The 25,496-nt window shown below is 37.1% G+C and overlaps 1 protein-coding gene across 2 annotated transcripts in view; it reads right to left on the reverse strand.

Annotated features, from left to right (window-relative positions):
• Positions 1-25,496, reverse strand: part of PRKCI (protein kinase C iota) — a 68,189-nt gene that overhangs the window by 20,841 nt on the left and 21,852 nt on the right. For both annotated transcript variants that reach the window (XM_046003156.1, XM_046003157.1), the window contains exons 3-8: positions 17,713-17,802; positions 15,561-15,611; positions 11,856-11,941; positions 10,399-10,539; positions 6,739-6,793; positions 5,386-5,444 (exon numbers count right to left, since the gene is read on the reverse strand). In XM_046003156.1, the coding sequence (XP_045859112.1) occupies positions 5,386-5,444; positions 6,739-6,793; positions 10,399-10,539; positions 11,856-11,941; positions 15,561-15,611; positions 17,713-17,802 (482 nt within the window). The remainder of the gene's footprint in view (positions 1-5,385; positions 5,445-6,738; positions 6,794-10,398; positions 10,540-11,855; positions 11,942-15,560; positions 15,612-17,712; positions 17,803-25,496) is intronic.

The raw sequence follows: 25,496 nt of genomic DNA on the forward strand, positions 1-25,496 counted from the left end.
AGAAATCATAATAGAGATTAAGATATATTTTAAAGTGAGGGCACCTGGGTAGCTCAGTGGGTTAAGCCTCTGCCTTCAGCTCAGGTCACGGTCCCAGGGTTCTGGGATCGAGCCCCGCATCGGGCTCTTACTCAGCAGGGAGCCTGCTTCCCTCCACCCATCCTTGCTTGCATCTCTGCCTACTTGTGATCTCTGTCTGTCAAATAAATAAATAAAAAATCTTAAAAATATATATATCTATATTTTAAAGTGAATGACAAAAAAGCATAAAGAGATAGGGGAGAAACCAATGCACTATAATAGTAAATAAGCATTCAAAAGAGAAGAGCCAAACGTTAATTCTCTGAAAAGACTAATAAATTGATACCCCCTGGCAAGAATGATGAAGAAAAAGGGAATGGACAACAAATTTTATCAGGAATAAAAAAGGATGTCATTTCATATTCTCAGAAATGGGCAACTTCATGTCAATAAATCTGAGAATTTAGGCTCAACAAATTCCCAAGAATAACACAAACAAGACAAAATAGAGATATCTAAATTGTCCCAGATCTATTCAGACATAAACTAGAATTAAAATCCTTCCCACACTGGGGTGCCAGGGTGGCTCAGTGGGTTAAAGCCTCTGCCTTTGGCTCAGGTCATGATCTCAGGGTCCTGGGATCAAGCCCCGCATTGGGCTCTCTGCTCAGCGGGGACCCTGCTTCTCCCTCTCTCTGCCTGCCTCTCTGCCCACTTGTGATCTCTGTCAAATAAATAAATAAAATCTTAAGAAAAAAAAAACCTTCCGACAAAGAAAACTCCAAACCCAGAGTGCTTTTCTGATGAACTTTTTCAAATACATAAGAAATAATGCAGTCTTACAGGAATTCTTCCTAGGAATACAAAAAATTCCAAAATCATTTTATGACACCAAAACTTGACAATCTAATTTAAAACAGGGAAATTACAGGTCAATGACTCCCATTAATATTTAGAAATAAAAATAAAATAAAATAAAAATAAAAAACAAAACCTAAACTAAATATTGGCAAATCAGATCCACCAATATATAAAAGAATTAAATATCATGACACGTGGAGTTTATTCCAGAAATGAAAAATGGATTTAACAATTGAAAATTAATGAAGTTTACATAGGATCAACTCCACAAATGTCATAAAATGTTTTTGACAAAATTCACTATCTTGTCATGATAAAGAGAAAAATCTTAGCAGACTAGAAACAGAGACAAACTCCCTCATTTTGATAAGGGATAGCTATAAAATAAAAACCTAGAGCAAACATCAAACTTATTGATGAAATACTAGATTTCCTCGAGATATAGAATAAGAGATATAGAATAAGAGATATAGAATAAGATATAGAATAAGAGATATAGAATAGAATATAAGAATAGCTGGTCACCACTTTTTTTCAACATCATTTTGGTCATCTGTAGAGGTCCTTGCTAATTCAATAAGGTAAGAAAGCTACAAGTCTGTAAGATTTGAAAAGAAAGGAATGACACTATTACTCATTGATAAGATGATCACACATATTGAAAATATAAAGGTATCTATAATTAACCTATCAGAACTAAGAGGTAAACTTAGCAAAGCGTCAGGATACAAGGCAATTTAGGAAAAAACCTTATTTCTAGATAACAGTATTAAACAGAAATACTGTTGTTATTTTGTGTTAATAATAAATAAATTAATAATAATAAATAAAATTTTAAAAATAAATAAAATTTTAAAAATAAATAAACAGGGGTGCCTGGGTGGCTCAGCGGGTTAAGCCTCTGCCTTCAGCTCAGGTCATGATCTCAGGGTCCTGGGATCGAGCCCTGCATCAGGCTCTTTGCTCAGCAGGGAGCCTGCTTCCCCCGCTTCTCTCTCTGCTTGCCTCTCTGCCTACTTGTGATCTCTGTCTGTCAAATAAATGAATAAAATCTTAAAAATAAATAAATAAATAAAATAAAATAATAGCATTTACATCCAATACCTATAGTTCAAGGACTCCGAAAACTATAAAACATTGACAGACTTTAAACACCTAAATAAGTGAAGGAATATATCATGCTCATAGTTTGAAGATTTCATATTGTAAAGATGTCACTTTTTCTGAAAGTGTATTGATTGGTTTGGTTTATTTGCTTGATTTTTGTGGAAACCAGCAAGCTGATTCTAAAATTTACATGGAAATGCAAAAAGCCAGGAAAAGTAGCCAAGATGATCCCCAGACAGCAAAGCAGACGAATTTTACTAATAGACTTATTATAAAGCTATAGTGACCATGAAGCACAATACCCACTAATAATAAAACGACAAAAAATAAGAGCGAATCCAGAATTAGATCATGTCATGAGCATATAACTGATGAAGAGATAGCTTTGCAGAGTAACGGGGGAAGGTTTAGCCTTTTCAATATTTTCAATAGCGTTGGGAAAAACAGATTTCAAAAGGCCACCCAAAACGCCTGGGTGGCTCAGTGGGTTAAGCCTCTGTCTTTGGCTCAGGGCAAGATCTCAGAGTCCTGGGATCGAGCCCCGCATCGGGCTCTCTGCGTGCCTGCCTCCCCCGCCAACCCCCGCCTGCCTCTCTGCCTACTTGTAATCTCTCTCTCTCTGTCAAATTAAAAAAAAAAAAAAAAAAAAAAAGGCCCAAAAGCAGTACCAAAAAGGAAAAGGTGAATGTATTTCACTACCTTAAAAATCAAGAATATCTATTCATCAAAAGATGCCATTAACAGAGTGAAAATACTAGCCATAGAGTGGGAGAATATATTTTCAATATATAACCGATAAAAGGCTAATAATGTCAAGAAATTACAAAGAACTCCTATAAATCAACACAGCAAAGACCACTCATTTAAAAAAAAAAGACACCTAACTAAAGATACTACCCAAATGGCCAATAAATATATGAAAAGTTGTGCAAGGAAATGCACATTAAAAAACTATAATGAGCTACCACTACACATTCAACAGATTCACTAAAATTAAAAGGACCATACAAAGTGCTGACAAAGATTTGTGAAGCAATCAAACTCACACGTTACTGGTGAAAGTATAAAACGATAAAAGCACTTTGCAAAACTGTTTGGAATTATCTACTAAAGTTCAGTTAAATGTGACTCAGGAATTCCACTCTTAATTATATACCTAACAGAAACCTTTATATATGTGTGCCAAACTACACTTATAAGAGTGTTCATAACAGTATATCGTACCAATCCCAATTGGGGGGAATCAATAGTAGAACAGATAAATTGAACATAAATGAAATACTACTACATGAAACATGACAGAATCTCATAAACACAATACTGAGCGAAAGAAGCCAGACACAGAAAAATACATACTGTATGAATCCATTCGTATAAAGTATGGGGAAAAAGCAACACTAATCTCTGATATTAAGACAACGGTCACTTATACTGAGGAGGGGGTGTTAGTGACTAGAAGAAAGTACATGAGCTTCTGGAATATTAGTAGATCCTATTTCTTGGTCAGGGTGATCATTACACAGTATATGAAAACTCATTTAGCTATAAAGTCATGATTTGCATACTTCACTGTATGATAAGAAGTCTTAAAAAGTGGCGCCAGAGAGGCTCCGTCATTAAGCGTCTGCCTTCGGCTCAGGTCATGATCCCGAGGTCCTGGGATCAAGCCCGCATCGGGCTCTCTGTGCATCAGGAAGCCTGCTTCTCCCTCTGCCTCTGCTGCTCCCCGACTTGTGTTCTCTCTTTGTCTGTGTCTCTCTCTTGGTAAAATAAATAAATAAAATCTTAAAAAACAAAACAAAACAAAAACCCCAAAAAACCTCTTAAAAAAAAAAAAGATGTGCAATAGACTGTTACTTATAAGAAAAAATCTTAAAAAAATATTAAAACTCTTGAGGAGGGGCACCTGGGTGGCTCAGTAGGTTAAACCTCTGCCTTCAGCTCAGGTCATGATCTCAGGGTCCTGAGATCGAGCCCCACATCTGGGCTCTCTGCTCAGCGGGGAGCCTACTTCCCGCACAACACCCCCCCACCCCCGCCACCCGTCTCTGCCTGCCTCTCTGCCTACTTGTGATCTCTCTGTCTCTCTGTTAAATAAATCAATAAAATATTAAAAAAATGAAATAAAACTCTTGAGGATACAAGCAAATGAGTCTTTGGTAAACAAACAAACCAATAAATACCAATAAACAGAAACTCCAAAAAGAACAAAAAGCTGTAAAAGCGTCAAGGATTGAAAAGAAATAAATATTAGCAATTCATGGTATTAGAAGAATAGAGAATTCATTCCTTATTATTAGGAATTTCCTCCTTTGAATGATTCATTCAACCTGTGAACAAAATATGGAAGATGTAGTTGTGGTTGCAGAACAGATCGTAAACGTTAACAACCTTGGCAATGTAAAAATAAATATGCACATAAAAGAGGAAAACTGGACGAAAGAGAAGGAATGGCTAAAGGAGAGTCAAGGTTATTGACTTACATAGAACAAAAAACTAAGATATGAGATTAAATATGTAATCAACAGATGTATTTCAAGATAATGCAGGAGCAAAGGAAGTAGGTAGACAGAACAACACCGGCCATACACTGATAACTGTTTTATCTGGGTAATGGATACAGGGGCTTTGTTATACTACCCTGTTTACCTTTAATTACATTTTCCATGGTAAAAAGTTAGGGCTTTTTTAAAGGTAAGGGAGAGTGAAACATAATGCACCTATCAAACACTGGAAAGAGAAGGGAAAAGGGGGAGGTACTGTGAACTAAACCTTTATGGCCTAAAATATATAAAGTTGGAAAACTGAAAAACTGAGTTATAAGTATTATAGGCACAACTAGAAATGATTAAAAAGAGTTGCCTCTCAGAAGTCAAAGTGGGAGTGGAAGGTGTGAGGCATGATAAATCTTTTTTACTGTAAGTTTTTCAAAAAAATTATCATTTTAATTAAAAACCTATTGCTTTAAAAGCTGATAAGATGTTTAATAGAAAAAATAGTAGCAGTCAAGATGCTCAATCATTTATACTTTAAATAAACAATTAGCCCATAAAATGGTAGGATTTATAATGTGTCTTATCAATACTACCAAGTATTCTAAACATCATTCCTAATTATACTTTACAGGTTCTGCTATCTTAAAAAGAAATAAGTTATCCCTGTATGCTATTGAATTTTATTTTCTCCTGTTAAAAAAAGAACATATCTCATAATATTTAATTTAAACGAAATGATTAGATTAAATCAGAATAAAACTCTGGCATCATTAAACATCATTTCTGCATTTTTACCATTATGATTTAAAAATCTAAGCAAGTTAATTGTCATTTTTTTTTTAACTGTCGAGTCTTATTAAAAAGCTGATGATGTAACGTACAATAAAACTAATTATCTTACCTCCTTTTCTTCACCAACTTGGTCCAAACTCTCATGACTTGAAGGATTATATGGAATTACTGAAAACCCAATCCCAAACATGGGGAAAAAAAAGAAAAAGGAGAAAACATAGCACCCATTAACTGAGTTTGACTTAAAATGTTGTCATGATTTGATTTAAGTTTTTATTTTCGAATAAGTTTGCATTATTTAAAATTGAGTATCTGTCCAACTAGTAATAAGCTATATGTATTTATGACTTAAATCCTAATCTTTAATGAGAGTGGAGAGCGAGAAACAACTGCAACCAAGTACTGATTTTAACAAATATTTTTGGCATTTTAAAAATATTACTCTTTGGGGCACCTGGGTGGCTCAGTGGGTTAAGGCCTCTGCCTTCGGCTCAGGTCATGATCTCAGGGTCCTGGGATCGAGCCCCCCATCTGGCTCTCTGCTCAGCAGGGAGCCTGCTTCCCTTCCTCTCTCTCTGCCTGCTTCTCTGCCTACTTGTGATCTCTGTCTGTCAAATAAATAAATAAAATCTTAAAAAAAAAATTTCTCTTCTTCACAAATTAATCAGTCCCTTCTATAAGGGTGACTCCATAAACTTTATTCAGTTATTTCAGTATGACTAAGGCACAGAGTAAGGGGGTGTTTGGTTTTTAATCTTCACTTCTTTCATACTTAAAATGTTCCTAACTACCATATGACATAGGTCAAGTAAAGAACTGACAAAGATTGAACTCTCGGTTCCTATTCCTTAAAGCTACTTCAGGCCACAAAAAAAAAAAAAAAAAAAGGTGCCCATGTTTCATATAACCAGCTTCTTGTATGAACAAGAAAGTACATTCTGTCCTTCCAGAAAAACCCCCTCACCTTCCCTTTCTTGATTCATCCAAGATCAGTATGCTCTGCCCAATTAATTGCTCTCTAAATTTCACAGATATATATTTAAGGTTCTGTAAGAGCACATAATCTTTTTTGAATTTTCTATACTGTATCTTTTACATAATTTCTACTTCTGATAATAAAGCTTTTAATAAAAACAGATCACCTGAAGAATCAACATGACCCACAAAAACAGTATGCGTTTTCATTATTGAAAAAGCTAGGTTGCTCAATTTAAAAAAAAGTCTCAGAAGAAATTGATCTGAATCAGAGAAAAGAGTCCTTTATTGTAGTTTACATAGTTGTCTTCTTAAAATGCCAAAGGTATATGTTAAATATTGTGACTGAGAGTATCACTGCAAAATGGGGCTAACTTTTATTTGGGAAGAACATAACTGGTTTCAAGCTTAAGTTAAAGAGTCACCTAAAGAAGTCTTTAAATGATACTTGCTGATTAATGACAGTTCCTGCCAGTGTCATTCTTACCTGTCTGTGCATGGTCTGAATGCATGGATGACTGGTCCATGGGCATCATTGGTTCCTACAAACATTTCCAAAGACACAGTAACTTAGCAGGTTCTTTCTAAATCCCAGCAACACTATAAATTCAGAAACATTATTTTGACGAGACACAGCATATTAAAATTTAAACTTGAAAGAACAGAACTTAATAAATGAAAACTGCACTACTATGTTTAATTATATGAAACCATGCAATATTCCTGTGAATGAGATAACACTAGTCACATTTCACAGATAACAGAAGAAACAGAAAACTAACTTCAGACCATCAATTAGAAATCAAATTGAACTTCTATCTACTTTGATTTGTGTCTCTTCTATACTACTCTTCCTTTGAGCTCCACACATTTACTTTACATCACTGGCAAAGGGAGCCTCTCTAGTCCCTAAGTTCCTTAGTTGAGTCCGAAGATGAGTCTAGAAATCTAAAATTTTGTGGGTTTCCCATTTTTCTGAAGATTCTCAAAGGTGCCAGTGACCCAAATGAGGAAAAGCAATACATTCTAGAAACTGACTTAAGAAACTCACTGCCCATAACCTCAGGAAAAATGTTAATTCAAACCCAAATGTTCTAATTCATTAATCTTGGACCCAGGTTTAACAAATACCAACAAGAAAGGGTAAAGTTGAGAAGGAGCATTAGTTAACACAATTTTAATTTTTTTAAAAGATTTTATTTTTAAGTAATGTCTACACCCAACATGGGCCTCAAAAATCACAACTCTGAGATCAAGAGTCACACATTCTCGGGGCACCTGGGTGGCTCAGTGGGTTTAAGCATCTCCCTTCGGCTCAGGTCATGATCTCAGAGTCTTGGGATGGAGCCCCGCATCGGGTTCCTTGCTCAGTGAGGAGCCTGCTTCTCCCTCTCCCTCTGCTGCTTCTGCCTGTTCATGTTCACTCTCTCAAATAAATAAATAAAATCTTTAAAAAAACAAAAAAAAAGAGTCACACGTTCTACCGACTGCACCAGTCAGGCACCCCTTACACAGTTATAATTTTAAGGCTGTCTGGATAGGCTCCTGGATTTTACAATGCATTTAATGATTATCAATAATCACTAATCCTTTCCCTCTTTCCTTCTACATTTATAAATTTACACAGGTCATTCCATCACCTAAGAATACTCAAGAATATCACAGGAGCCTAAATAAATTATGTTCACAATTTTTGGCCTTTTTTTTTTCCCTTAAGATGCGATTTTCACTTCCCTAATGATAAACTCACTCCTGAACTCATATGAACTAGCTAAATACTTCTAATACCAAAGAGCCACCAATGTGGAACTCAGCGCAGGCCTCAATCTCACAATCCTGAGATCATGACCTTAGCTAAAATCAAGAGTCAGTTGCTTAACTGACTGAGCCACCCAGGGGCCCCTGCATCCAGATCTTTTTAAAAATGCATATCCTTTAAGCCAATAATTTACTTCTGGATTCTTAAGGAAATAATAAGATTTATTTACCAGAAACTTCCTATGGTTTTCTTTACAGGAAAATGTAGAAAACAAATCAAATGTAAAATCATGAGGAACAGGTTAAGTAAATTATGACATAGATATGTAACCAAATCTAGAACCTAAATTATCTAGATCCTAAATTGAAGAGGATCTAGATAGATACGGAAAGGTGACCAAAATATATAGTTAAGTGAAAAAAAGGAGTTAGAGAATAGTATATATATGATCTCACTTTTGCTAAAAAGTATGTAAAAGAATGAGACTCAAACATTAAGCACATTCTGATAAACACTCCACCTTCTATGAAGCAGTCTCAAAAACAGTCTACAAAAACCAAAAATGAAAAGCCAGGGGGCTGCCTGGGTGGTTCAGTTGGTTAAGTGTCTGCCTTCAGCTCAGGTCATAATCCCGGGGTCCTGGGATAGAGTCCTGCATCAGGCTCCCTTGCTCAGCGGGGATCCTGCTTCTCCCTCTGCCTGCTCTACCCCCTCCCCCCCAACCCCACTTATGCTCTCTCTCTGGCAAATAAATGAAATTTTAAAAAAGAAAAAGAAAAAGAAAAAGAAAAGCCAGAATCTAATTAAACTTCTAGATCCAACTATAATACACAGAAAATAAAAAGGACAGGAGAACATTTTAAACATAACCATAGAGAAGCAAAGAGAAAAATACTGCAACACTTTAAATGACAACATAATTTCTTCTACATTTAAATTTTCAGGTGGGGGAGAGAGAGATGGAAGAATCAGTAAGTTGAGAAAATATCTACGACATGTATTAGTCAAGTGCAAATATGAATTTCATTTAGATACTGATTCAGAATGAAAACTGAAAATTTTCACATTTATGAGGCAACTGGAATGTTGAACATTGCCTAGGTGAATATTTGATATAAGGAATTTGCTTTTTCATTTTTAAAGAGTCCTTATCTTTTAGATTTGTTTCAAAATAACATAGGATAAAAGCAGGTTACACGGGTCGGGGTGCAGCTGAACTAAGACTGGTCATGAGCTGGTACCTACTGAAGTTGGGTGACTGGTATATGGAAGTTTATTATACTGTTATAGTGACTCTTAAAAATATTTAAAAGTTTTCCATATAAAAAATTTTCCATATAGAAATTTCCTATATGGAAAAATTTTAACTACGCATATAAATTTGTAAAGAAAAAGTTCTGGAAAGGTATACACCAGAAGACAATTACCTTTAAACAGTAGATTTCATGGGGGATTTTTATGTAATTTTTCTTTATTTATCTATATTCCCTTTTGTCCTATAATGAACATGTTGTAACTGCATGTTTAAGATAGAAAGTGAAAATAAAAATTTTAAATTCAAAATCTCCCCAGTAATCACACACATTTTTTTATTTTTATTTTTTAAGATTATATTTATTTATTTGACAGACAGAGATCACAAGTAGGAGGAGAGGCAGGCAGAGAGAGGGGGAAGCAGGCTCCCTGCTGAGCAGAGAGCCCAATGCGGGGCTCGATCCCAGGACCCTGAGATCATGACCTGAGCGGAAGGCAGAGGCTTTAACCCACTGAGCCACCCAGGCGCCCCAATCACACACTTTAAATAGCAAACATGAAGCCTCTGATTCTTCTTTCCTGATCTCTGTTTAGTGTAGATGCTAAAACAATGGGAGCTACAAACTAATAAGTTTATCTTAAGGAAGAAAAAAAAAGTCTCTTAAATAGTTCTCCCTACCTCTACCTAATTTAACCTAATGATTCTGTAGCAGATTAAATCAAGAAGATAGCTACAGGGCGCCTGGGTGGCTCAGTGGGTTGGGCCACTGCCTTCAGCTCAGGTCGTGATCTCGGGGTCCTGGGATCGAGTCCCGCGTCGGGCTCTCTGCTCGGCGGGGAGCCTGCTTCCCTCTCTCTCTCTCTTTCTGCCTGCCTCTCTGCCAACTTGTGATCTCTCTCTGCCAAATAAATAAATAAAATCTTAAAAAAAAAAAAAAAAAAAGAAGTTAGCTACATACCATAAACAAATTTCTAATAACAATTCCAAAACCCACAATATGTCAACTGGACTGTAAAGTTACATTCTGTAACAACAGTGCTCAACTGTGATTCCTTACCACCCGTGTATTATAGCCCTCCATCCTAGCAGTGTTACTGAAAATGTCCTATTAAAAAAAGACAGTTGTGTCTTACCGGTTGCAAAGAATGCCGCCCACATTCGATGGTGACAAGTTTGTGGCACTTCTTATGAACCAGGAGTTTGCAGTTGATGCACTTATACCCCTGACGTCCAAGTCCCCATATTCGGTCAGTACAGATGGCACAGTGGGCACGCTGGAAAGAGTAATTCGACAGCAATTTATTAGCAAATAAAAAGCCATAATCATTTGCCAAAATAGTGGAAATAAGGGGCAGCTGGGTGGCTTAGTCAGTTAAGTGTCTGACTCTTGATCGGGCTCAGGGCATGATCTCAGGGTGGTGGGATGGACCCCTGTCTGGGCTCTGCACTGGCTGTGGAACCTGCCTTGGGATTCTCTCTCTCCAACTCCCTGTGCCCCTTCCCACCCGCACTCGCTCACTCGCTCTCTCTCCAAAAAAGAAAAAAAAAGTGAAAATGAATGGCTTTCTTCTCTAACTCAATTCCCTTCATCAAACGTAACTTTTCTGAAGCTATGATGGTCACAGAAAAATAAACAGAAAACGTTATTTGCAAGAGTGAAATTCGCAACCATGTTGTTTTCTGTTATAAGTTTAAGAATTTTTATTCTTCACATAAACTCAGAGTACTGAAAATAGTAAAAGTGAATTAAACTTGAAAAGCATTCAGCAGAAAAAGCTAAGGAAGGACTCCCAAGCAAACATAAACCTTCCAGATTGTTCAGAGGTCAAACCAAAGCCCTGCCCTCTCGAAGAGCAATTCCTAAAGTGACTTGTTCATTTCAAAGCTCAGTTAGTATCAGTGCTGCTGGGAAAAGGATTCGGGGAACCTCAGGTCACAGCTTTTAGTTACATGAATGAATGCAGAACATGGCACTGGTTTTACAATGGAAATGGGGCCCATATTTTTGTAGTTATCAAGAGTAGTTAAACACAAGGACTTCTGGAAATAGACTTCTTTCAAACCTTGGTTCTGCCACTTACTAGCTGTGTCATCTCGGGCGAGTTACTTAACCGCCCCACACCTCAGCTTTTTCATCTATAAAATAGAAATATATAGTACCTAACTCACAAGGCTGTTGTAAAGATTAAATGGGTCAACAGATGTCAAGCATTTGGAAAAGCACCTGGTACTTAGTAAAAGCTAGATAAATGGTTTGCAATTATTATTTCTGAAACAGTGAAAGTTAAAATCACATTAAAAGGTTTGCAAAATAAACTTTGCTTATTTCTGGTTATCTAGAATTATAGTAAAAAAGCCAACTTTCTTTCAGCTAAGGTAACTATACAATTCAATCAGAGATATTTTTAAGAGTGAAAGGAGATGCTATTAAAAATTACCTCAAGATAACAGGGATACTGCCCCAGGCAAAACGGGAATGTGTCACCCTACTGACTCCTTTAAAAGGGAAAAGAAGACTACCTTTCTTTCACAGCAGGGAGAAAAAAACCAGGTATCTCACGTTATTAACATTCTACAAACTAAGGTTTACCCTGTTGAAACGCTTGGCTTGGAAAGTGTGGCCATTTGCACAATAAAGCTTTCTCCAGCGCCGGGCACCTCTGCGATAGATAGATTCTAAAGAGAGATAAAACGTTAAAAAAAAAGGAAAAAGAGCAAGTGTGAATAAAAGTCTTATAATTAAGTCTGTGACCTTCTTTCATGATATTCACTTTAAGAAACAAATACTTTTTTTTTTTAAGAAAAAAAATTCTGATAAAAACCTGAAAGTGAAGAAATAAAATAGATTCACCAAGGGATTAATGAAAACAAAGCCTATGGAGCAAAAGTGTATTAAAAATTACTATTAACTTTTCTGTCTTTTAATTCCCCCCCCCCCAAGTTTTGCACACTTGGGTTGCTCAGTCGGGTAAGCGTCTGCCTTCACCTCAGGTCATGACCTCAGGGTCTTGGGATCAAACCCTGCATGGGCTTCTCCCTCTGCCCCTCAGTGCCACCCCCACCCCCTCTCACTCTCTTGTGCTCTCTCTTACAAGAATAAAATAAATAAAATCTTTTAAAAAAAAGATTTTCCGGGGCACTTGGTGGCTCAGTGGGTTAAAGCCTCTGCCTTTGGCTCAGGTCATGATCCCAGGGTCCTAGGATCAAGCCCTGCATCGCATCGGGCTCTCTGCTCAGCGGGGAGCCTGCTTCCCCTCCTCTCTCTCTGCCTGCCCCTCTGCCTGCTTGTGATCTCTGTCTGTCAAATAAATAAATAAAATCTTTTAAAAAAATTTTCCCCACTTTTAATTTTGAACAATTTTAAGCCCACAGAAAAGTTAAAAGCCTAGAACAATAAATAGTTAATCCTTCATGCAGACTTACCAATACCTAACATTATGCTGCATTTGCTTTCCTCTCTTTTTGTCTGCATCCTTTAAAAGTAAGTTGCAGACATAACATTTCACCCTTAAATACCTAAGTATCTGCTTACTGCCTTAGATTAAGGGCGTTTCCCCTAATGCTATTTAACCCTAACACCATTACCATGCCTTAGAAAATCAACATTAATTCAATTTCACCTAATAGCTCATAGGCAAATTGCCCTATTTGCCCTCAAAGTATCTTTTATAGCTTTCTCTTTCTCTCCAGGATCCAAGCAAGATTCAAACATTGCCTTTGGTTGCTATACCTTTTTTGTCTCTTGAATGTAGGCTGAAACAGTCATGCTGCCATATTTGCTGTTTTTTCTTTGTGATGTTGATTTAAAAAAAAAAAAAGAGTCCAGGCAGTTGTCTTATATTATGTCCTACATTCTGCATTTGTCTGCTTCCTCATTAGAATCAGTATCAAATACTTTTGGCAAAAATAATATACAGGTGATATATATTGCTTGTGGTATCACATTAAGAGATACACAAATGTCGGGTACCTGGGTGGCTCAGTGGGCTAAGCCTCTGCCTTCGGCTCAGGTCATGATCCCATGTCCTGGGATCAAGCCCCACACTGGGCTCTCTGCTCAGCAGAGAGCCTACTTCCCTCTCTCTTTGCCTGCCTCTCTGACTACTTGTGATCTCTCTCCCTCTCTGTCAAATAAATAAGTAAAATCTAAAAAAAAAAAAAGAGAGAGATACACAAATGTCAGATTGTTGACTCCCAGTTCAATCACTCTGTTAAAGGCAGTGACTGTTTGTTCTCTTCACTGTAAAAGTACATTTTACTTTTCATAGATGCTCTAAAGGGGACACTCTGCAACCACAAGAGTATTATCTTCCCCACTAATTTTTTTTTTTTTAAAGAGGGGGGAGAGGGGCAGAGGGAGAGGAAGAGAGAGAATCTTAAGCAGGCTTCATACCCAGCACTGAGCCAAAGTGGGGCTGATCTCATAACCCTCACATCATGACCTGAGCTGGAAATCAAGAGTCAGAGGCTTAACCAACTGAGCCACCCAGGTGCCCCTCCCCATTAATCTTTAATCCAAAGGTTTTTATATTAATACATTTTCTAAACAAACTAAGAGCTTCCATAAGACCAAATCTAGTTGACCTGTGTAATTTTGGTTAAGTCAATCACTATTATACATATTACCTATTAGTCATTAATATTAACATTCCACGGTGATAGTTAATAGTGTAGAAAGATTCCATTAGGTTTCTAAACTCATATTTTAAAGCCGATGTAGCACTGGATTTACCATTTAAAATTAAGATAGAAAAAACTAGTTGAAATGCTCTAAATTAGAAATCTTAAGATAGCATAATACAGAACCTTAAATACAGATACTTTTTTTTTTTAAAGATTTTATTTATTTATTTGATAGAGAGAGATCACAAGTAGACAGGCAGGCAGAGAGAGAGAGAGAGGGAAGCAGGCTCGCTGCCGAGCAGAGAGCCCGATGCGGGACTCGATCCCAGGACCCTGAGATCATGACCTGAGCCGAAGGCAGCGGCTTAACCCACTGAGCCACCTATTTTTACTTATTTATTCTGATAGGAGTAACCAAAGCAGAAAGCTTTTTTTAATTATATCTTAACCTAGGGGCACCTGGGTGGCTCAGTCTTTGATCCATTCATCATTGGAACTCTGGGAAAATAATATTCTCTGAATCCAGACCTACATTTTTCACTATTGCTTTAGGGTTCTACCTACTTCCTTAAATTTCCCCATCTTCCTAAATAGTACATTCAACTCTCTATATAAACATTCATGTCTCTTTTATTTTTCTTCGCCAAGTTGCAGGAAGAGTCACAGAACTGGGGCGCCTGGGTGGCTCAGTCAGTTAAGCATCTGCCTTCAGCTCAGGTCATGATCCCAGGGTCCTGGAATGGAGCCCCATGTCAGGCTCCCTGCTCAGTCAGGAGGCTGCTTCTCCTTCTTCCACTGCCCCTCCCCCCTGCTTGTGTGCTCACCCTCTCCCTTTCTCTCTCAAATAAATAAATAAAATCTTCAAAAAAAAGTCACAGAACTTAAAGTTTAAAACTATTTCATTTAATTCAAAGGAAAATACTTATCACTATTCTTATAAAGTCATGCATATGTACAGAAGCCACAAATGAAAATGAGTAATATCCACAACTAATAAGCTATACAGAATATCAAAAGCAGTAACTTATGACCATAAATAAGTTTACATATTTAAGTTCCATCAGACCAGATAGTTGTTTGCTCTTTCAGTTCTTTTTACTAATGGTAACTATCAGCCTAGACATTCAAAAGAAAATCCCTAACAATTTCTAACTACACATGCTCAAGTACTTAGAAAGGAAGCATCATGTTACTTTCAAATGTTACACTAAAAAAATGAAAATAAACAAGCATGTTTCTTATGTATATACATGTATATCTATGTGTGAACACATACAGATGCAGAAATAAAGCAAACGCAGAAAATGTTAATAATTGGTCAATGAAGGCAAAGGATATCTTTGTGTCTTTGTTTTCAATGTTGTTTCAACTTCTCCATAGGTTTGAAAATTTCCAAAATTAAAAACCAGGAAGAAACATGACTTAAAATTCACTTAATTTTCCTCTCAAATGTACAACAGATACTCATGTCAGTAACTTGTAATTAAAAACTGCCCGATTTTCATCTGGCAAAAGTAGAAAATTTAGGCAGTTGCTAAGATAGCCTAAATTAGACTGAAGACTGGAAAAGAAATGAAATGGACTAAAAGTTCTAGTTCTGATTTCCTTTCACTTGTGCCTTTATGCCATAAATAACTCTACATTCAAAGATATGAAGTAAATACACACTCACTGTCTTCTCCTGGACATGGCATTCCAGGACGTTCTGGTACACAAGGGAAGACTAAAAGAAAAGAAACTAAAATTAATACAGAAAATTGAAAACATACAAATTACATAGAATTTTAAATTCTAAATCAAAAAAATTGACCCAAATTTCAACCTGACCCTCTCTTGACACAAGATATTTAGCATACGGTCAGTAATATTTTTTCAAGGGATTGGTTTATTAAGTCTATATGAAAAAAGTTTTCATAAAAAAGTTAACAGCCAAAATCAAATGTATTAGAAACTCAAATTATTCACGCTAGTCCCTATTATGTTACTGATTTTTTTGCCCTTAGAAAAATCATTAACTATTTCCTTAAATCTTTGTTGTACTGTCAAGTTTGCTAAAATGAAGAACTAAAACTGAATTAGAAAAATGTATACAGGGACACCTGGGTGGTTCAGCCGGTTAAGTGGCTGCCTCCTTCGGCTTAGGTCATGATCCCAGTGTCCTGGGATTGAGTCCCAGGTCAGGCTCCTTTCTTGGCAGGGAGCCTGCTTCTCCCTCTGCCTCTGCCTGCCACTCTGCCTGCCTATGCTCTCTCTCTCTCTCTCTCTGACAAATAAATAAATAAAATCTTAAAAAAAGAAAAGTGTATACAAATATGAACACAAACCATTACAGTTCTTAAAAGATGTATACTGAATTTAGGAAAAAATTTATAGCACTAAGATTACCCAAATCCAAAAAATACACTTTTTAATCTTAGAAACTACAAATTTATAAACATGTTAATTCAGGCCATTTTCATAAAGAGACAGAAAATAAAGACAGTATATTTATGAACTAGTCAACTATTTGTAGTCTGTGATGTACAAAAGGACATGGCTTAGAAAAACACAAAGTTTGAGAAGTATGGGTCCTCATATATTCTTAAAAGTTGAAATATAAGCTAACTTCAGTTGTGCTATGGTATAAAAATAACAAAAGCTTAAAACAAACTGTTTAATACCACTGATCAATCACTTCTTTCAACATTCATTGCAGTTTTATTCTAGAAAGAAATGACTCCAAAAATGGATGACTTCTGAAGTTCTGCTAGGACCTCAACCAATTAGATTACAGATCCCTTAGGAGTCACTATGTCAAACTCTGAAGGTAGAAAATATTAAGCTACTGATTTTTAAAAGACACTGTAAAGAAAAGTGCAAGGGAATAATAACAAGGTGTTGACTCACTATACTTACGGGCGACTTATATTTGTTCAAGTTTTAAAGAGTTCTCTAGGTTTGGCCTCCTAAAAATATTACATGAGATATTGCCAATGAATTGCCGTGAAATGTGATATATTAAGCGGGTTTTACAGAACATAAAAAATTTGGGGGTAGCATGGTAGAATGAAAAGAACAGAGACTTGGAAGCGGAATACCTAGATTCTTTTTTTTTTTTTTTTAATTTTATTTTATTTATTTGACAGTGAGAGAGAGAGATCACAAGTAGGCAGAGAGGCAGGCAGAGAGAGAGGAGGAAGCAGGCTCCCTGCGGAGCAGAGAGCCCAATGCGGGGCTCGATCCCAGGGCCCTGAGATCATGACCTGAGCCGAAGGCAGCGGCTTAATCCACTGAGCCACCCAGGCGCCCCGAATACCTAGATTCTATACCCTGGTCTACAATGCACCATTACGTGATGGCTGAGTTTCATCTCTTCTCTACCACTAGCCAGCCTGTGGGCCTGCAAATGTTTAACGCAGTAATCTCTATAACTATGTAAACAGTTTCACTGTTAACCCTCAAATAAAAGAAAGGACATTTCAGACACCTTCTCTTCGGAGATCATTATTTGCATACATTACAAAACTGCAAGGGAATGACTAAGGAGAATCCTACTAGGCACCCAATTTTAAACTCTCCCTTAAACTTTGACTTGAAACACTTGGGAGAAGATCAGTTTAATATCCACGAAGGCATACCCAAATAACAAATTTTCCAAGAGTATAAGATGATTGATTTTACTTTCTCTAGCATTTGAGAAACTACTGAATGTGAAGAGTCACATAGCAATGAGGGTAGAAATTAAGAAAATGACATCGGGATTATGTTTTAAAATGTCAAGAATATAGGGTTATTTAAAAAAAAAATCGGAGCTCTAGGAGAGTAAGAAATGAGTACTTCTTTACCATGAATCAGGAGTTCAGAATCCTTGTTTAGCTCATAAAGCCTAAAGGCTTCTTCTAACTCCAACTGAGATGATACTGTACACGGGTCTCCTAAAAAATATAAAAAGTAAAGCAAAGCTCACCTTTTAACCCTCTAAAATGTAATGTTTAATAAACAATTTTCATTACATAAAATCTTGAGCAAAAACAATTGCCATTATATAAAATCTTGAGAAAAACAATTTTATACACACACACACACACACACACACACAGATAGAGAAGTATTTGGCAAGGACAAATTTTAGATATTTAGACAATTCTGTTTTCTAAAGTGGGTAACATAATTCCATTTTTATTTCTATAAAATATTACATGAGGCTCATCAATACCCAATTTGATACATACAAAAACCATTTAATTCTCAATAACATAGATATTCATAATACAGCAAACGGAATCTACCCTGACCACATCTGGACTGTTACTACGAGATGACTAATGGCCAGGGACAAGCTTTCTGTTACCTTCCTCTTTAAAGGAGGAAGTGAAAGTGGTTTCACTGCCATAATGTCATCATTCTGTCAAATTTTTCCTTCACCTGAGAGTCTTTCCTCACCCAAGAGGCTCACAAGGAAGAAGCACAGCTACTAGAGTACTCGGGACCTCAGAGGGCCCTGCTTGAGCTCTTTCAAATGTGAATGCGTAGTTTTAGGAAACTTACCCACAGAAAGGTTAAGGGAGAAACACCTCCCTAATCAACCAGCCAAAGAACTGAGTCATCCCTGGCCAACAGTGAGATGGCACGTCTCCCCAGATGATGGCATTCCTCAATGAAAAAGTCATTTTGATCATAGCTGGAGCCTGAGCTGGGTCCTCCTCACGGCAATGCTTTTGCACATTCCTGTGGTTACACCAAATGTGACCACACACAAGATGCCACCAACCTTATCCAAACCTCAATCACTCTCAGCAGAGAACTATGTCTAGTACTCAAGAGAGAAAACTGAAGCCATCTCCTGTCCTCCAGTCTCAAAGAAATGAGTACCTCTGCACCTTTCTCCAACTTGGAGACTCCCTTAAGGAACCTCTTCCTTTTATCTTCTCTCGGCCTTATCCCATTAGTCCCCTTCAGTTCTGTTTGCAATTTTTCTTTCCTTCCACCTGCTCTTCTCAAAGGCATGTTTGAGTCTCCCTCTCAGCAATCTCCCTCACAATCAGATTCCATTCTCTTCATTCAGTAGCCACAAAAGCAAACTGAAGACTGAAACTGGAGGGGGTGGCTGAGAAGAAGGGGAAGAAGGATAGGGCCTTTGGCTTTTGACTTCATACTTTTCTTTTGTAATTTTAATCAGAGGTTTATAATCCTTTAGATTTATTAGAAATAGCTTTTCTTAATATCAAGAGTGATTCCACCTTGCTTTCTCCATGTTCCCATCCTCTCAAAAACTCTGCTAACCGATTTTAGTCCATACGGTCTACTAAAAGTGCTATATCCATGGTCATTCTTTTTTTTTTTTTTTTTTTTAAGATTTTATTTATTTATTTGACAGAGAGAGATCACAAGTAGACAGAGAGGCAGGCAGAGAGAGAGAGGGAAGCAGGCTCCCTGCTGAGCAGAGAGCCCGATGCGGGACTCGATCCCAGGACCCTGAGACCATGACCTGAGCCGAAGGCAGCGGCTTAACCCACTGAGCCACCCAGGCGCCCCTATATCCATGGTCATGAAGAGATCTGCTAAATCCCCTTTTCTGTCTTTACTCTAATGGACCTCTCTATAGCATCTAATAAAGTTGCCCACTGACTATTTACAGAAACTCGGCATCAAGGTTTCTTTTTTTTTGAACTTATTTTATTTAAATTCAATTAGTTAACATATAGTATATCATCAGTTTCAGATACAGAGTTCAGTAATTCATCAGCTGCATATAACACCCAGTGTTCATTATATTACATGCTTTCCTTAATGCCTGTCACCCAGTTACCCCATCCCTCCACCAACATGCCTCTAGGTTTCTAAACGCCTTTCTCCTGGTTTACTAACTCTTTTTAACTTTTCATTTTGAAAATTTTTTTTCTTTTCAATTCCTTTCCTTTCATTTTCTTCCTCTCCCCCCCCCCCACTTTCTTTCTTTCTTTTTTTAAGTAGGCTCCACTCCCAGCCTGGAGGCCAATGCAGGACTTGTACTCATAACCTTGAGATCAAGATCTGAGCTTATATCAGGAGTCAGACACTTAAACAACTGAGCCACTTAAGTGCCCCTCATTTTGGAAATTTTCAAACATTTTACCAAATCTAGGTTCCCCCTACATATCCACTCACTTCTACAGTATCATTCTGCATAAATCTCTTTAACTTAAGATTAAAATTCCTTAATATGATCACAATACCATTATAAACCTATAAAGACTAAGAAAAATTCACTTTATATAAAATATCCAAATGTAACCATGTGCAAAAGAATGGCAATGATTTCTTGGATTTGACACCAAAACCACAGGCAAGGAAAAAAAAAAAAAAAAAGAACATTTCTCCAAAGAAGATGTATAAGTAGCCAATGAGCACATGAAAAGATGTTCAACATCATTAATCATTAAGAAAGTGAAAATCAATGAGATACTGCCTCCTTGTGATGAGACTACACAAAAAGGGAGAGAGAACCAACTACGCCAGCATCCCAGTGAGCCTCCACATGACTCCAGACCCAGCTGCCCTCTGACTGCCACTGCATGAGAGACCTCTCGTGAGACCAGCAGAGCGAGTCAACTCACAGAAGTGTGAGAGATTATAAAATAAAGTGGCGGGGTTTTTGTTAAAGCTACTACACTCTGAGGTGAGTTGTTATGGAACCAACACCTTACAACCATCTTTCAAGTTGAATCTTGAAATTCTGTGAAACTTTACAAGACCCAGGACAAATGCCACCTCTTCTGAACAGCCCTACCTAAGGACGTAATATTTCACATTTTATGAAAAGCCCAAGGATAACTTAATTTTTAATAATGGTTTTTTTGAGATATAATTCACAAAGCATTCAATTTACCCATTTGAAGTGTACAATTGCTGTCAGTATGTTTGCAGAGCTATCAACTATCAATAGAATCCGTTTTAGAACATTTTTATTATTTCCTCCTCAAAAAAGCCCCTTGCCCATAGTGGTCATTCTCTGCTTCCCCCAACCTCTCCTCCTATTGCCAGACCTAGGCAACCACTAATCTATTTTCAGCATCTATAGACTTGGCTTTTCTGGACATTTCACATAGATGGAATCATACAATATGTGGTCCTTCATGTCCCTCTTTTCTCCCTGAGCATGTTTTCAAAGTTGGTCCATGTTGTAGCATGTATCAGTATGTCAGTCTTTTTTATTAGTGAATAAGACAGCAAATATTCTTTAAGTATTTGTGTATTTGAATAACTTCTCATGATGATTTCCTACAAGTAGGACTGATTAAAGTGTGCCCATTTGGGGCACATGGGTGGCTCAGTTGGTTAGCTGACCTCTCAGTTTCAGCTCCAGTCATGATCTCGGGGTCGTAAGATCAAGCCATGTGACGGACTCCGCACAGCGTGGAGTCTACTTAAGATTCTCTCCCTATCCTTCTGCATCCCCCTGACCCTCTCCCTGCTTGTGCTCTTTCTTTCTCTAAAACAAATCTTTAAAAAATAAAATAAAGTGCCCCCATTTAAAATTTTGACAATTATTCCAAAATTTAGAATGACAGGAACTCCAAAAGGTTATCATATACACAACAGTGTATCTTTCCTAACTCCCTATAAGTAATTATTAAATTTTAATTATCTTCTAATCTGGTAGTGAAAATGTCTTATCTTCAAATCTTTGGATTTTTTAAATATTAGTAATTTTTTAGCTTTTTTGGTCATTTATGAATTAGCTATCTACATTTCTTTTTTTTTTTTAAAGATTTTATTTATTCATTTGACAGAGAGAGAGAGATCACAAGTAGGCAGAGAGGCAGGCAGAGAGAGAGGAGGAAGCAGGCTCCCTGCGGAGCAGAGAGCCCGATGCGGGGCTCGATCCCGGACCCCGAGATCATGACCTGAGCCAAAGGCAGCGGCTTAATCCACCAAGCCACCCAGGCGCCCTCTACATTTCTTTAAGTAGATTTTTCATCTATTTTTTTAACCTAATTATTCTATATTAGAGATACCAACTCTCCGGAAATGTTACAAGTATTTTCTGTCAGCTGTTATTACTCTTATATCTGTGATTATGGTGTTTTTCAACATAAAAATTAGAGTAATTCTTCCCTCTTTACATCCTTTTTCAGAATTTTCCTGTTTATTTTTCCAAATGGAATTGTCAGTTTTTTAAAAATCTTATTAGAATTTGGGGGGGCGGTCATGGTCTTTATAGATTGATCTGCAGGGAGTTCTCATTTTACACAATACTTCTTCCTAAACCCATTCATTTAAAGTTTTGCTCATGGAATCCAGTTGTTTTTGTTTCAGTTTTCTTTACATGGGTTCTTCACATTCCTTTAAAGTTTACCCCTAGATTTTTTTAAAAATCATGTTGTTACTACGGATGGAATCTTTTCTTCTGATTTATTTTCTGACTGAGTATAATCTACATAAAAGAAAGATTGGTTCTCTCATACATCCAGTCTTTAACTTGGTGTTATTAATACCTTAAAGATGCTGGGAAAAAAACAGTGAGTCAAAATGATTCAACCAGGTTACATAGATACACCATTTTTGGATCAACACTCAATACACTGATAATAACAAGTACTGGTGAGGATCAATCCATATTTACTGCTGGTGGGAATGTAAAATGGTGCTGCCACTTTGACAAACAGTCCAGTAGTTCCTTAAAAGGTTAAACATAGTTATCATATGACCCAGCAATTCTTCTCCTATATATCCAGAGAAATGAAAACATATGGGCACACAAAAAGTTGTATCTAAATGTTCATAGTGGTAGTACTCATAACAGCCAAAAAATGGAAATAACCCAAATGTCCGTTAATTGAACAAGTACTGATATGACACGTCTCGATTAGGCAAATCTATAGAAACATAAAGTTGGGGGCCCCCGGGTGGCTCAGTTGGTTAAGCAACTGCCTTCGGCTTAGGTCATGATCCTGGAGTCCTGGGATCAAATCCCACATCAGGCTCCCTGCTCAGTGGGGAGTCTCCTTCTCCCTCTGACCTCTACCTTCTCATGCTCTCTCTCTCTTTCTCAAATAAATAAAATCTTAAAAAAAGAAAAAAAGAAAGAAAGATAGATAGATAGATGAAGTTGATTAGTGGTTACCTAGGTCTACGGGCTGCAGTGGGTAAAGAACATAGGGGGAAATAGGTACTGAATGCTAATGAGCATGGGATTTATTTTCTGGGTGATGAAATATTTTAAAATTGATTGTGGTGACGGTTGTGTAATTCTGTGAATATACTAAAAACTCCTTTAAATAATAAATTATATCGCAATGAAGCTGTTTTAGAAAAAATGTTTACATAATGCAGCATTTTTATAAATATGAGTCTGACAGCAAAGTAACATTCTAGTCCAAAAGCAAAGTCTGTCTTAGTTTGCCTCAAAGAAATAAAGTAATTTATTCACAGATCCACTTTCTCAGTTACCCAAATTTCTCCCATTTGCCACATTTATGAAAGTGAAAGTCAATTTAATTATTTGATATAGGTTAAAAAAAACTTGTTTCTACAGTAGATTTAAGTATAGGCCAAAAATAAAAAAGCAACATAAAAAGTAATGAAAATTTCACATATCAGTAAGTGTGTAAATTCTTCCAGTTAAACAAGCCAACTGACTAAATTAATTCTAAATAATGAAATATTCAAAGACTAGAAATAGATTGAGCCTAAAATTTAATTAACACTTCATTTCCAATTTTCCAGGTGAGGAAACTGAATCCACGCTGGCAAATACATTTAAACTTAGCTCAGGTTGTTTTTTGTTTTTTTTTTTAAAGATTTTATTTATTTATTTGACGGAGAGAGAGATCACAAGCAGGCAGAGAGGCAGGCAGAGAGAGAGGAGGAAGCAGGCTCCCTGTGGAGCAGAGAGCCTGATGCGGGGCTCGATCCCAGGACCCTGAGATCATGACCTGAGCCGAAGGCAGCGGCTTAATCCACTGAGCCACCCAGGCGCCCCGCTCAGGTTGTTTTTAAACAATGAGAACATAGGTGTGGTAAAGAACTTAGGGGAAATAGGTAGTGAATGCTAATGAGCATGGGAGATATATATATATATATAGATATAGATATAGATATAGATATAGATATAGATATATATAAACACCGATATTCTCATTGTTTAAAAACATATATATATATATAATATATATATGTCTGTGCACACATATCTATTCTGTCTCTCTGCAGAGGCCTATTACTTATATTGTGAGGATAATGGGAAAACTGAAGATCATATATTAAAGTGACTCATGGTACACGTGGTCCATTATACATGTGGCTTTTATTATTGTGCTTTGACTAAATGCCATGAATGGAATTAAATATTGTTAAAAGTATCATTACAACCATATTTAAAAAAATCAATCTTTCCCTTCTGCTAGACACTGTCTTTTTGCCAGACTAGTACCTGCTTGCTGTTGGCTGAAACCTAGACTGGGTGAAGCACCTGTATTCAGTTTTACCTAGAGACTGATACTTTTGAATAATCACAAGTGTGAAAAGAGGAGTTAATTACTGACATTACGTATACTCAAATCTATTTTGTTTTTATCTGTGGTTCAAGTATTACCTTTTTGCGCCAACTGTTTCATGCCTGATAAAGCAGGACACGTAACTCAGAAGTAAAACATTCCATGAAGAGTCATCGTGAAACAAAGATAGGAAGAAAAGCTATTTCTCAAAGCCCCCTCTATTATTAAAGTCCAAATTCACCTCCTGAAACAGACATACAGCCAGAGTGAGATCTGCTATGGTCAATGAATTTCAAGGTAATAAAATGTGTGTATTATAACCAGCAGATCAAGTCTTTCTTTCAATGCATCTACATTTTCTTTCACCTACGAAAAGAAAGAAGAAAATTAGGGCACTGGACCTCAGGTGTTTGATAAATATGCAAGATTCAGTTATTTATGAGATAACCTGACAAGATGCAGAACTTAAAACACATATATAGGGACACCTGGGTGGCTCAGTGGGTTAAACCCCTGCCTTCGGCTCAGGTCATAATCTCAGGGTCCTGGGATCGAGCTTAGCATCGGGCTCTCTGCTCAGCGGGGAGCCTGCTTCCCTCTCTCTCTCTGCCTGCCTCTCTGCCTACTTGTGATCTCTCTCTCTGTCAAATAAATAAATAAAATCTTTAAAAAAAAAATGAAACACATATATAACTCTAGTTATATTAGGCATTTCGGCACATGACTCAGTTCAGTGCTCCACACTTAAGAGAATCAACGCAGCCTACAACCAAAGTTGGAAACCGTTAACATTTGCCTGAGGTAGTATCACCATAGTCCTCTCCCCGATGCCTGAGTCTGCTGTAGATTTACAAACTCCCCGTTCCCACCGAACCTTCCTATTGCCATCCCCTCTCTGGAAACTGGGTTCAGAACACTACATACTACTTGTGAAAGCTCCTGCACTCCCTGCTCTGAAGGGCTGCATTGCTTAAAATACAGATTTGCAAAAAGTTTCCAAGAATGCTAGAGAGTTTAAATGGCCATCCTTCCAATATTAGGCCCAACTACAAAAGCAGTAGACTGCTGGCTTCTGGTTTGCTTTTCTAGAAGGTGGAAATCAGTGGTTACAGAAGCATATGCTATCCTATCAAGCTGCCCATCCTCAACTT

Source organism: Meles meles, chromosome 4 (assembly GCF_922984935.1).
Source record: "Meles meles chromosome 4, mMelMel3.1 paternal haplotype, whole genome shotgun sequence".
Classification (NCBI taxonomy): Eukaryota; Metazoa; Chordata; class Mammalia; order Carnivora; family Mustelidae; genus Meles; species Meles meles.